Source organism: Bison bison, unplaced genomic scaffold, assembly GCF_000754665.1.
Source record: "Bison bison bison isolate TAMUID 2011002044 unplaced genomic scaffold, Bison_UMD1.0 scf7180017864471, whole genome shotgun sequence".
In the NCBI taxonomy this organism is placed as follows: domain Eukaryota; kingdom Metazoa; phylum Chordata; class Mammalia; order Artiodactyla; family Bovidae; genus Bison; species Bison bison.
The window spans coordinates 13,686,955-13,700,471 of record NW_011495032.1 but is presented as its reverse complement, the minus strand read 5'-3'; the positions used below and the strand labels follow the sequence as shown (position 1 = coordinate 13,700,471).

General features: G+C 43.3%; 1 protein-coding gene across 4 annotated transcripts in view; it reads left to right on the top strand.

Moving 5' to 3' along the window:
• The first annotated feature begins 1,495 nt into the window (after positions 1 to 1,495).
• The window catches only part of STAT1 (signal transducer and activator of transcription 1, 91kDa), a 43,892-nt gene continuing 31,870 nt past the window's right edge, over positions 1,496 to 13,517 (top strand). The window contains exons 1-5 of one of the 4 annotated variants that reach the window (XM_010860842.1): positions 1,496 to 1,704; positions 6,015 to 6,358; positions 9,638 to 9,766; positions 10,683 to 10,827; positions 11,998 to 12,096. In XM_010860842.1, coding sequence (XP_010859144.1) covers positions 6,156 to 6,358; positions 9,638 to 9,766; positions 10,683 to 10,827; positions 11,998 to 12,096 — 576 coding nt within the window. In that variant the 5' untranslated portion in view covers positions 1,496 to 1,704; positions 6,015 to 6,155. Of the gene's footprint in view, positions 1,705 to 2,643; positions 2,747 to 5,573; positions 6,359 to 6,664; positions 6,818 to 9,637; positions 9,767 to 10,682; positions 10,828 to 11,997; positions 12,097 to 13,517 lie in introns of those variants that run through there. The other 3 variants (XM_010860839.1, XM_010860843.1, XM_010860840.1) reach the window with 3 other exon arrangements.

Below are 13,517 nucleotides of genomic sequence, written 5' to 3'. Positions count from 1 at the left end.
TAGGCTGCAGTCCATGGAGTCGCTAAGAGTTGGACATGACTGAGCGACTTCACTTTCACTTTTTACTTTCTTGCATTGGAGAAGGAAATGGCAACCCACTCCAGTGTTCTTGCCTGGAGAATCCCAGGGACGGGGGAGCCTGGTGGGCTGCCGCCTATGCGGTTGCACAGAGTTGGACACGACTGAAGTGACTTAGCAGTAGCAAGCTCTGTATGTACAAGGACCAAGAACCCCTGGTTCACAGTTATTTCCCTAAAATCTACCACAGTGTGCCTCTTAATATTAATAAATATTTGTTAATGATTCAGTGTTTGAACCAAAGGAAATATAGAGCAATAGTTAGTTCTTTTCTTTCCTTTGCTCCTTGATCTGCCTGAAAGCTAGAACTTCCTCTATAATCCTCCAAACGCTGCAATTGTGGAACAGTCCCAAATATTATGCTTCAAATTGATTAACCAAAACACACTTGCCACTGCTCAAACATAGGACGTTTTTTCTACTTCACCTCATTCATGACTTTCAAACACAATAGAAATGCTCTGGAATCAGACTGTCCACTAGCTCACTGTAACTTCCCTTTAATTTAGGTGTCTTATGTGTGCCTAACATCCCAAGCCGGAGAAGGCAATGGCACCCCACTCCAGTACTCTTGCCTGGAAAATCCCATGGACAGAGGAGCCTCGTAGGCTGCAGTCCATGGGGTCGCTGAGGGTCGGACACGACTGAGCGACTTCACTTTCACTTTTCACTTTCATGCATTGGAGAAGGAAATGGCAACCCACTCCAGTGTTCTTGCCTGGAGAATCCCAGGGACAGGGGAGCCTGGTGGGCTGCCATCTCTGGGTCGCACAGAGTCAGACACGACTGAAGCGACTTAGCAGCAGCAGCAACATCCAAGCATCTGCTTACTCGAGGATGAATCAAATGTTCCTGAAATTTACCCTTAATTCCCCTTCATTAAATTTATTGCCTTTACTACTCCCACCCCCAGTAAAAATCTCACACAACACTCTCCGACTTTAGGCTTGACCGTCATCCATTTAGATGTCTCACAGGCTGCTGCAGATGGAAAGAACCCCAGAGGCCATCCATACAGGGTGGAGATGGACAAGTTTGAGGGCTGTGGAGAAGTGGTGCTCTCACGCACATTTTTCAGAATACAGCTGTTCTTAATCCTCCTCACCCTCAATTCTGGCTCAAAAGGTTTAGAGCTTGTGCTGAGGTCTGAATGGTTGATTTAACTTGTAAGTCCTTATTCCAGCGCTGTTTATTCAAAAAGACATTGCCTTTTGAAATCAGGGTTTCCTACCTGAGCCCCCAAAACACGAAGTGACTTGCTTGACTATCTTTTCAATTTTCCCAAGGGTAGTACATAGTGCCATTCTAGAGAAACAGGAGTGAAGGTAACTCATACACAGATGCCTCAGGCATTAGGCTTAATTCTCTCGCGGAACCTGAGATGAGACAGCGCAAAGTCCTTCCGGTTGTGAGGAGAGATGAAAACAGTCAAGTAAATAATGAAGGACAGATTTAACAAGTGGTATGAAGAATGTAAATGTGATATAGAGTAACTGAAAGAAATGGTCAGAGAAGGTCTCTCTGAGGCGATGACATCTGAGCTGAGACCTAAAGAATGAGAAGAGGCAAGTTCATTCCACAGCTGGGAACACAGGAAGAGCATACACATTCTTAGGACCCAGGCAGGTAAAAGCTGGGGGTACCTGAGGAACAGAAAGAGGCTACAGAGTGTGGAGCACAGAGGAGCATGGAGAAAGAGGGACGAGATGTGAGAAAGAGGCAAGATCAGAGGGTGTAGGGCGCTACAGGGAGGGAGGAAGGCACTGGGTTTTATTGCAAATGCTTTGGGAAGGAGCGGTGTTATAATGCTTCACTATATCTAAGTTTTCATTTAAGCAAATATGTAAGGAGGTCTCTACAGAAGAAATTTCCCCTCGACGCAATTCCCCTATTAGAAACCTCATGGGTGTGCAACTGTGTGCATCTGTACAGGGCAGAGCACTCAGGAGGCTCCACGCCTGGTTTGGTGCTCTGCCTGCCTTCTTGAAATTCTTCATAAGTCTGAATAAGGTGCTCCTTGTTTGCCTGGAAATTATATACGGGCTCCTGTCCTCTACTAAGAGGGGGAAACAGATGTCCATTGGTATTCTGGGAATTATGTAAAGTGTTCTTGCAGCTCTGGGGACTGGGGCTCACCTCAGGAGGTCTGGAGACTTGTGGTCCAGTCAGGTGTGTCCCTTCACACACTGGAGGTCCTAGGTTGGTCCCGTAAGTAGATGGAGCCCTTTAAGAGTGGTTGAGCAGAGTCCAAAAAATCCAGTTCATAACTCCTGGGACCATTCAGTAAGTCACACGGGTAGCAGGCTGGACCAAAACGATTTTTCCTGGGCCTGCCAAACTTTCGAAATCATGGTCCAGTGACTAGATTGTTCTCCTTCATTACACTTCTTCCCTACTCCCGCTGGTATAATCACCAGAAAGGGGAAGGTGGGGGCGGTGAGAAGACGCCAGAGGAAAAAGGCAAGTCCTCTTTGCAGATCTAGGAAAGGACAGTTGAAGAAACAGCCAGCCTCCCCGCACCCCCACCCCATTTCTGGTTAAAGGGGAACTAGCCCAGGTGGGTGGCGGTCAGAGTTAGCATGTGTGCAGACTGTGTAGATAGAGAAGGGAGAAAAAAAACCTGACATCTCCAGACCACCGGAAGAAAGAATAGATGGAAGAGGATGGGGTAAGTTTTCCAGCACCTTAAGCAATGTACGGAAGTCGCTCTCCCGGAGGTTGCGAGGGGCGAGGTGGGCGGTACCCGCGGCGCAGCGGGCGGTCAGCTGGAAAGCCCCTGGGCCGCGCCTGCGTACTGCTCCCTCTGTCTCTGCTTTCGCTTTTCGGTTTCCTCTCAGTCCCGCTGCTTCTCGCTCCCAGGCTATTTCCCCGAAAGCACGTGGGACGGCTCTTCCGAGCAGTCGCCTCCCTCCCGCCGAGCGCTAAGCCGGCTGTTACTGGAAACTTTTCAGCGTCTGACAGTCGGCACCTCTACTGTACCTCATCCTGGGCGGGCCCTGGGCTGCTCGCCTGAAAGCACACAACGTCACAAGGTGTTCGTGAGGGTGTTTGGATTACGAATGTACTAGTGCCCTTAATGGACCTTTTTGGAAGAAAAGGAACTTATAAAAAAAGTAACCCACCACCCTGAAACATGTTAGGGACATTCTGTAGCGGGTCCGGGCTAGCAGGCAAAGTCTGTGTTCGTCATAAATGCGATGAGAGTTGCCAAGACTTTTAAGCAGGGAATAACTATAAATGAGGTGTTTTAGAGAATTTAATTCGGTTAATGCAGGAGACATGGGTTTGATCTCTGGATGGGCAAGATATCCTAGAGAAGGAAATGGTAACCCACTACAGTGTTCTTGCTTGGGAAATCCCACGGACAGAGGAGCCTGGCAGTATACAGTCCATGGGGTCGCAAACGAGGCAGACTTGACTGAATGACTAAACAACAATTTGGCGAGTATAGTGGAGGGGACAGGGACAGGAAAAAGGTAGCATAACTGGCATTTACTGTAGCATTCCAGTTCTAGATTGAGGTTACCCAATCTAGTGGGGTACCAATCTAGTGAGGTTACCACCTACAGTGGAGTATTGTCAATGATGGGAAAATTAAGGCAGTTAAAGACATAGGGAAGGAACCATCTATAGAACTTGATGACAACCAGAATGCAGAGAGTCAAAGAGAAACATCCTACTTGCAGATATTAACATGTCAAGACTGAAAATAGTCTCTGTGTAAATTTTATAATACCAGAAAAAAAATATATGTTTAACATATTATCTACCCTTCCTAGAGTCAGCGTTTCTCAAACACTGTGTGGGCCCTTAGTGCAGGGTATAAGTAGGAGGGGAAGGACTTTTTGGGGGGAGTGGAGTCCTAGCATATTTTTACACAGAGGGCTGCTACTTTGTTACCAAGAGTCATTGTTATCACCAGTTCAATACTGGCTTTGTGAGGGTAAATATGTGATAAGAAGAAGGAGCATATAGATATGAGAATGGAGAAAACTACAACAGACACACATATAATCATGAAAAGTGAAAGTGAAAGTCACTGAGTCATGTCTGACTCTTTGCAACACAGATCAGAATGCTAGAGTGGGTAGCCTTTCCCTTCTGGGGATCTTCCCAACTCAGGGATCGAGCCCTGGTCTCCCACATTGCAGGTGGATTCTTTACCAGCTGAGCCATCAGGGAAGCCCAAGAATACTGGAGTGGATAGTCTATCCCTCCTCCAGGGGATCTTTCCGACCCAGGAATCGAACCGGGGTCTTGTGCCTTGCAGGTGGATTCTTAACCAGCTGAACTACCAGGGAAGCCCACATATAAGCATATCTCTGGGAAATTATTTACAGCCTTTTCCCACCCAAAATTGCCTTATTATTCTAGGCTTGATTCAAGTTCCATCTATTAAATACTTGGAGGAACCAATTGATTTTATGTGCACACCTTCCAATAAGACCTACTCTAGGCTGGCCTCAGTGATGCCTATCTGGGGAAGTGACATTTAAGCTTAGATTTTAGTGGAGAGATAAAAGATGAGTTGGGGCTTCCCTGGTGTCTCAATGGTAAAGAATCTGCATGCCAATGCCGGAGTCATAGGTTTGATTTCTGGGTTGAGAAGACCCCCTGGAGAAGGAATTGGCAACCCACTCCAGTATTCCTGCCTGGGAAATCCATGGTCAGAGGAGCCTAGCAGGCTACAGTCCATGGGGTTGCAAGAGTTAGACACAACTTAGCAATGTGGCTAACAACAAAAAGATAAGTTAGCCAGCAAAGAAGTTGGGAGGGAGGGCATTGGCTCAAGGGGTTTTCCAAATGGAGAACTGCTGGTAAGAAGATCCTGAGTTTGTAGAAAGAGCTTGTCTTATTTGCAGGAAAAAAAAAAAAACAAAAAAACAAAAAACCAAAAAACCCTGCTGAAGTAAGGAAAAAGTGGCACAAGATGAGGTTAAAGAAAGTGATAGGGAAACCAAGGCTTTATACGTTTCATTAATAAATTTGGGTTTTATTCAGAAAAGTCATCAGAGGATTTTCAGGTTTGCAAACACATGATCTGCTTTGCAATTAAAAAACAAACCAAACTGCTATAGGGTAAATGGATTAAATGGGAGTAAAGAACTGAAGTGAGGCAGCCATTTGGGAAATCTACTGCAAAGATCCAAATGAGAGAAAAGGGGGAATGGCACAGAAGATGACCAGAAGCAATGAGACCTGAAAAGTATTTAGGAGGAAAATTCAACAAGGCTTGAGGACCGGTGTGGGCGTGGGTGGTGAGAAGACAATGTTAAAGGTGGCTCCTAATTTTCTGGCATGGATTATTTCTAGAAAAAGGGCAGGTTTAAGAAGAAAAATGATGAGATGGTTCTGAACATAATTAGTTTTTAGAGCTCATCAGACATCCAAGTGGAAAGTCAAATGAGGGCTGTACAGTGGGTATAGCGCTCAGAGGAGTCGTGTGGACACAGTACGGGTGTAGAAGTTCTACATTATCTAGGACACAGATACTGTGGATGAGGTCAATGCAGAACAGCCTGAGAAGTGTAGGTAAAGTAGACCAAATATGTATCATGACCACACTTAGCACTGAGCAGCTTGGTGGCAGAGATGGAGAAAGAAATAGCAGAGAGGTAGGAAGAAGCAAGGAAGGTATGTTGTCATCATGGCCCACAGAGAAGTGTTAAAGAATGGAGGTGTCAGCTGCGCAGGTTTCTGAGTGGTCACATAAGGTGAGGACAGAAAAGCGTCGTCCGGGTTTAGCAACAAGGAGGTAGGTCAGTTGCTAAGCTGAGATTCGAAAACGACAATGTCCCCACCTGTGTCCTCTGCCTCGAATTTTCAGATTTGGGGCTAATGTAAGGATCTCCCAGTTTGGGCCTCTGCAAACACATAACTTCCTTTTAGCTGTTCTCTAAAGTATGTGTAAACATAACCCTTAACTTGCAACACAGAGCTGAGCTTCAAAGCCTCCAGACACAAGCCCTAGCGGAAGGCTAACGAAAGACTCAGCGGGTTGGCAGAGCAGCGGCCCGGGGGAGGCGATACGCGCGGGGAACAGCCGTGTCCAATTGGCCGAGCGCGGCAGCAGCCCGATGATTGGCGGGAGCAGAAGGAGGCGGGGCGTCAGGATCTGCCTTTTCTTTCCGCTGATACTTTCGCTTTGCTGCGCTGAGTTTGCGGACAGGTCCTGCCACACTCGGGAGGACGCGAGTCAGATCCAAGATAGAGCGGAGGCGACCTGGGAGAGGAGGCACGGCTGTGTTCTCGCCCATCTCTGCGGGATCCGGCGCGCAGAGTGAGTGAGCTTGAGGTTCCGGGTGCCGGGGTGGGACGCGCCTGGACCGGCTTCGTCGAGGCCCAGCAGACGGATGCCCAACGAGCGCAAGCCTTTAAGTGCTGATAGGTGAATCCGTCATCCGGAAAAGAACACGTATCCCAGGTGTTGTTTCCGGTGATGGCACGGTTGCCCCAGTCAGTCGTGCCCTGGTAGTAAAAAAAAAAAAGTGAAATAGAATCCCGCCCCTCCCCCACAACAATGCATTTTCCCATTTACCCTCTTCCCCTCCCCTTCCAGCAGAGTCGTATTTTCTTCTCTCCGCAGAAAGTTGGTATTTGCCGTGTGCCACCCCTAGAGAGCTGTCTAAGCTAGGCGCACCCTGTGCATGCAGACCCAACAGTCTTGGCATCTGACGTGCTGTGTGTAGCTGCTGCTTGTGTTGAATCCCTAGCCCTTCGCTGGGGCACAAGGTGACAGGTTAGTAAATGTTAACGGAAATTAATGAGTATGTAACTTTGAAACTTAATTATATATCTATTTATGGATAAAAGAACATAATGTGCTCGTGAAGTGTAAAAGTGATGATTAGTTCCTGCAGATCCCCAAATAATATAATTAGCCTTTAAAAAGTTCTGACTAGTACCAAAAGTTTGGGGGAAGAAAAATAGGTGTGATTGATTGTGCTTTAAATATTGTTTGTTTAAGTTGGATTGATTGTTTTTATGGGATGGAATTAAGACTTGAGCCCTCAGCACAATCCAGTTTGCAGTTTGATGCAGGACTCAAAACTTGTTGGACCATAATATGGTTTGCCCTTTACTTTCTAATTCAATCTACTAGATTTCAGTTCAACAGACTTCTGTTGAGCATATATTGTATGCAGGACACTGTCCAAAGTGCAGAAGATGTTTAAAAAGAAAAAAAAAAAGACAGTCTCAGCAAATCTGAAGCTTACATCATTTAGGGGAGACATCATAGAGCTTTTTTTAAGGAAGACAGGGTGTCAGTGTGCATACTCAGTCGCTAAGCTGTGTCTGACTCTTTGCGGCCCCGTAGACTGTAGCCTGCCAGGCTTCTCTGTCCATGGGATTTTCTAGGCAAGAGTACTAGAGTGGGTTGCCATTTCCTACTTCACGGGATCTTCCTGACCCAGGGATCAAACCCGTGTGTTGCATCTCCTGCATTGGCAGGCAGATTCTTTACCACTGAGCCACCAAGGAAAACAGGGTCTGACACCCAAATAGAGATGCAAAATGCAGTGAGGCACAAGTCAATGAAAGCTTAATTGTCTCTGGGTATGTCTTAGCTTATAGAAGAAATGGCATTTGTACCTGTCTTTGAATGCTAGTAAAATTTAAAGAGGCAAAAATTTATGGGGAAGCCGTTTTCAAGGGTGAGTGACAGCTAGAGCAAAGCAGAAATGTTGGGTGAAGCCAGGGGAAGAAAAGTAGATAATTTAGTGACAGAATTGCTTTGTGAATGGATGAAAATAGTGTCAGAGTGGAAATCAGTCGGATATTGGCCAACTAGCAATTTTGTGCAAGAGAATGATGTGGTCAAAACCCGTGTGCAGCAGAAGGCTAGATTGGGAAATAGTGTTGGAGGCATGGAGGCAGGAGGTCTTGAGACTGGAAAGGAAGAAGTCAGGTGATTGAGGGATGGTCTTGCCACTCCACGTTGGTACCAAGTTTTGCTAGAAGATGGAGTGGATTCTGGATTTGTTAGCATGAATTTATTGATCACCTGCTCACCTGATCACTGATCACAGTGCCAGGCGCTGTGTCTGTATTAGCTCATGCAGTCTTAACAATCACCCTGTTGACAGAAAAGTGAGTCACCTGTGGTCACTCACCCTAAGAAGAGTGTTGCAGCCCCTGCTGGTTGATGGTCTGGCCAGTGTATTTGCTTTAGGCACATCCTTTTTAGATACTTAGTAGGGAGGGAGAGCACTGCAAATTTGCAGTCTTTCACTCAGGTAAGATAAATTTGAAGTGAAAAATCAAATTGCTACAGCAAGTATACCAAAGGTGTGGAGTTGGGTTCATTTGTACTGATGTTTTGTGATGCTTAACTAGTTTTGTGGCCCCACCATATGCTTAACCTTCCTTTGGAAGGAAATTTGTGAAGCAGACATGACTTCATGCCTGCACACATGTGCTTGCCAGCAAGCATGCATACGTTCTTCCATGCCCTGTTTGAAAATCCAGAGCCCTTTCCTCAGGCCTAGTAGAACAAGATTGACTTACATCTGCTCAGAATATTATCAGCTGTGCACTGATATATTGGGTTGCAAAAACCTGATCGAACCTTTTGGTCAACCTGATAAGTCCTAATTTACGCTATGATGAAGGGAGGCTTTTCATTTTCCTGATGGATGTTCAGACTTCCTTAAATCAGTTTTTTGTTTTAATTTTTAATCTTCAGGGCTACTGTGTAAAAGTTGATTTACAGTTATCTAAAGAGATAGTATTACTTTATCTTTTCAAATTGCATTTAACGTAGTTTCAGTCTTTAAAAATTATTACTGAGATTTAAGAATTTTGTGCAACTTTGTTGTGTGCAGTAGACAAAGAAGAAAATATCTCTTTTAAAAGATATATAACAAAAGTAATTCACTTTAATCATGTGAATCATGATATATAGAATACCAGTTTAAAGTCCTTTGAGTCAAATTACAAATGTTCTATAATTTCTAAGAGCAGTTTTGGGGAAAGTTTTTACAATTAATCTTAAAGCAAATAGTGTCTTCCACTTACTAATAAAAGTGCAGATTCATTTTAAAGCCATGTGAACACCTACCATATGCCCAGCACTGTTCTGGAGATACTTCAGTGAACAACCCTCCCCCACCTCGCACTACCACTATCCTGGACAAATCATTCCCTTCAGTGGGAAAAACAGACACTAATCAAAATAAAAAAGAAAAATATGTCCTAGGTCAGATGGTGGTAAGGGCGATGGAGAAAAGTACATCAAGAAGGAGGGATAGCATTTTCTGGGGTGAGAGGTAGTGTCAGTTTAAATAAGGTGGCCAAAGAAGGCTTGCCTGATACATTAGCATTTGAGCAAAGACCTGAACATGTATTTTATGGGGAAGAAAAAATATTGACCCAAAATGGAAATGGAAAAAAAAAAAACAAAAAACAGGTTTTGGAATATAGACATCCATTTGAAAAGTATATTTGAGACAAATTATGTTTTTGATTAAGCAAGATATTTAGAAGAAGCACAATGCTAGACATGCTTTCTTTGGAGCTGTGGGCTTCCATTTATGATCCGTGCTCTCTTTCCCTATAGGATGTCCCAGTGGTATGAGCTTCAGCAGCTTGAGTCCAAATACCTGGAGCAGGTTCACCAGCTCTATGATGACAGTTTTCCCATGGAAATCAGACAATATCTGGCACAGTGGCTAGAAAAGCAAGACTGGTAAGGAAAACTCACCTGACAGAAGGAGGAGTTTTTCTACTTTTAAAATAACTTGTCGATTGAATGACTTGGTACTACACCGACTAGCAGATGAATCTCATCAGTAGCCGTTGGGATTATCTGTTGCAAAAAAAGAGTGTTGACTTGAAAAATGTCATGTATCTCTAGAAAGCTAAATGCATTAGTCATTAACTTTATGTACTTTTCAGTTTAATTATACATCCTCCTAAATGCTTTGGACAAGTTACATGATGCTGATACAAATTATTTTCCAAGTTAGGATCCAGGTTATAGAAAGAGGTAAGTTAAAGCCAAGTCGTGGTAGAACACTTAGGAGAAGTATAAAGTAATCCAATTAAGGAAATAGCTCTTAAAACTGATATATGTTCCGTTTTAAAATTTATTGTTTAGCTCATTGCAAATATTTTAAATGTTCTGAAAGTATTTGACATAGAAAGTGAAGGCTCCTATTGATTTTTTGCCTCCAGAGATAATCACCATTGATAGTTTTATGCTCAAGCTTGGTGTGCTAGAATTGTTCATGGTAGTGTTATATAATAGAAATACTATACTCCCTGCTTCTAAAAGCACTGTCAGTTTCAAAAGAAGGGAATAAAACCCAGGAAAACACTTTTAAGTTATTTTTAATCATTTCATTATGGGAAACTGTGTTTATTTTGTTGATTTAAAGGTGAAAGTCACTCAGTTGTGTCCGACTCTTTGCAGTCCCATGGACTACACAGTCCATGGAATTCTCCAGGCCAGAATACTGGAGTGGGTAGCCTTTTCCTTCTCCGGGGATCTACCTAACCCAGGGATTGAACCCAGGTCTCCCACATTGCAGGCAGATTCTTTACCAACTGTGCCACAAGGGAAGTAGTATCTAAATGAAATGTGTACATTTTGACCCTTCTAGGGAGCATGCTGCCAACGATGTTTCATTTGCCACCATCCGTTTTCATGACCTGCTATCGCAGCTGGATGATCAATACAGTCGCTTTTCTTTGGAGAATAATTTTTTATTGCAACATAACATAAGGAAAAGCAAGCGTAACCTTCAGGTATGACCTTTGTTTTGTGTTTTAGTTGAAATGCTTCCATGTTTACATAAGAGAGGTTTTTCATTCAGCAGGTATTATTGAGTACATTGTCATTGGTATTTAGAAAATTACAGAGACTATCAATAAACTGCCTTTATGTGGCTAATACTTTATAGCAGAAGTAAAATAAAATATCAATTTATTTTGTAAACATAAGAAAAAGGGTTATATGTTAAGAGCAGTGAGCTGTAGTAACATATTAAAGCTCAAAGGAACTTTAGTGATGAGTCCAGTCTGAGTGCTTGGTAGACAGAACGGTTTGACGTCTCTGAGGCTCAGGAGTGAGGTGGTGAACTGGCGTTGGACCCCACCTTGCCTTGCTTCTGCTGGAGTTGCCCTCCCTTGGAAGAAAAAGTGAAAGGGAGTTGCAGGCAGGAGAGAGTATACGTCAGTGTTTCAGGAGGCCTTCATAAGTACTTTCAGCACCTGAAAGTGCTGGTTACTTTCAGGTAAGCCTGGTTACTGTTTTTATTTCTGTATTAACGGAATTTTTCTGTTTTAATGGAAGTAAGTACTGTCATTGTCTTGTTTTATTCCTCACAACCAGACTGTTCAACTTAATTAGAAGCTTTTCCCCCACCCTCTGTGAATGTATATATGATTTTATAATACCGGTGAGTGAGAAAGCCAGATTAACTTTATAGAAATTTTATCTCCTACAGAGTTGACTTGATTATACCTCTTATAAAGAAAGGCACAATTGCCAGTACTTTGCAACTACCTTTGACAAGAAAGCAGAAAAACTGAAAAGAATGTCTTTGGTCTAATTCAAAGCAGAGACCATCAGATTAATTGAGGAATACTCTGGATAACTTTTGTATCATTTGCATTGTCTCAGGATTGTAACAAGAGAAATGGGCCCAAGAGCAACAAAAATGAAAAATATTACAGGAACTGTATACAAAAATACTTGTTTTTTTTAATCAAGAAGTAATTTAGGAACCTGCACTTGGTTGGACAATTAAAGCAGTTTTAGTCATAATATGTGAAAAGAATATTTTGATGTTACCAAAAATAGCTTATATAGGATTTAGTAAGTTCAGGATGAACAAACTCATTTCCGTGTATATTACACAATGGTTTAAACATTCTGAAGATTAATTTACTTTTATTCTAACAACCCATGTCTAGGATAATTTTCAGGAAGACCCAATACAGATGTCTATGATCATCTGTAACTGTCTGAAGGAGGAAAGAAAGATCTTGGATCATGCCCAGAGAATCAGCCAGGTACTTTTTTCCTAACTGAACATAAAGGATAATAAAGCAATAAACATTGATTCAGTCATCCAACAAGTTTTATTGAGACCCTATTTCAAGGCAGTGGTGACTAGCTCTCTGATTTTATTGCCCCCAAGAAGTGGGGAAAAATAAGCATCAAGATGTTACAGATCCAGACTTTGAGAAAGGACCCTATTATAGTAGAAGTCATTCTAGGTTTGAAAACCCTTTTCAGGTTGTAATAGTTGCTGTGAAGATAATAAAGCATGATACAATGTGGACAGTAGTGGAGTTTTGGGTTGTTTCTTTAGATCAGGATCAGGAATCATCTCTGAGGTGCCAGGATAGGAAAGGAAGCAGCAGATGGCTAGTGGGCTCTTGCAACAGACTGAAGGAGCAGAGGGGAAGTATGTGAGGTTGAGGCGTCGTCAGTGGAGGTGGAAATATGTGGGCAGATTCCATTATGTTCTGCACATGGTACCAAAATGGCTTACACTGAAGGATCTGATGGGGAAGTGAGAAGCAGCAAAGAATCTAGGATGACTGTGATTTGTGACTTGCGTCACTTGGAGATACTGTTTACTAAGCTGGGGAAGATAGGAAAGAGACAGGAGTAGGGTTTTGGCAGGACACAATAGGTTTTAGAAAAGAATGGGTTGATGGGGAAATCAGCAGCTTTGTTTTGAATGGTACTGAGATATCCGTTAGGTATCTAAGACATCCAAACAGTGAATGAGTCAGAGTTATACCACAACCAAGATTTTTTAAATCATGATTTAAATCCTAATATAGACCTTCCTGGTGATCAGGGTTCAATTTTGAAGTTACTGTGGCATTTATTCATGCCTTTCATCGATGTGGTGGTGGGAACAACCCAGCAGACAGTGAAACCACTGTGGTTTGAGTTGTTCTGGCTGAGATCATTCCATTATCGGGGGAGAAGGTCAGAATACACAGTGGAATGCTTCTTATGTCCATTTCTCTAAGGAATAACTAATAAAGTGAGCTGTGAGATTGGGAGGTAGGGGTGGAGAGAGAGCGTTTAAGTAGAGACAGTGCATGCCATTTTCCATGCACTTTCTGAGCATTTACCCAGTTCCTGTGGCTCTGCTGCCTCCCTGGGTGTTTAGTTCCTGTCACACTGAAAGCTCCTTGCTGCAGTAAGCATTTAAAGATATGTATTATTGGTTGCAAGCTTATGCTGGCTCGTTCATCCTAGTGAACAGAAGTGTCAAGAGGAAAAGCTGGCCACATTGCTGCCTCTGAGAGAGGTGTGTCTTCTTCAGTATGGCCTGCACCTGGGAGACCCTCAGCAGGAAATTTTGATTATCATGTGGATTTTTCATTGTAACAGCATTATGCAGCGGGCCACTCTGTATCTCAGATCGGCTTGACTGGACAGCCAAGAGCAGAGACGGGCAGGAGAGTAA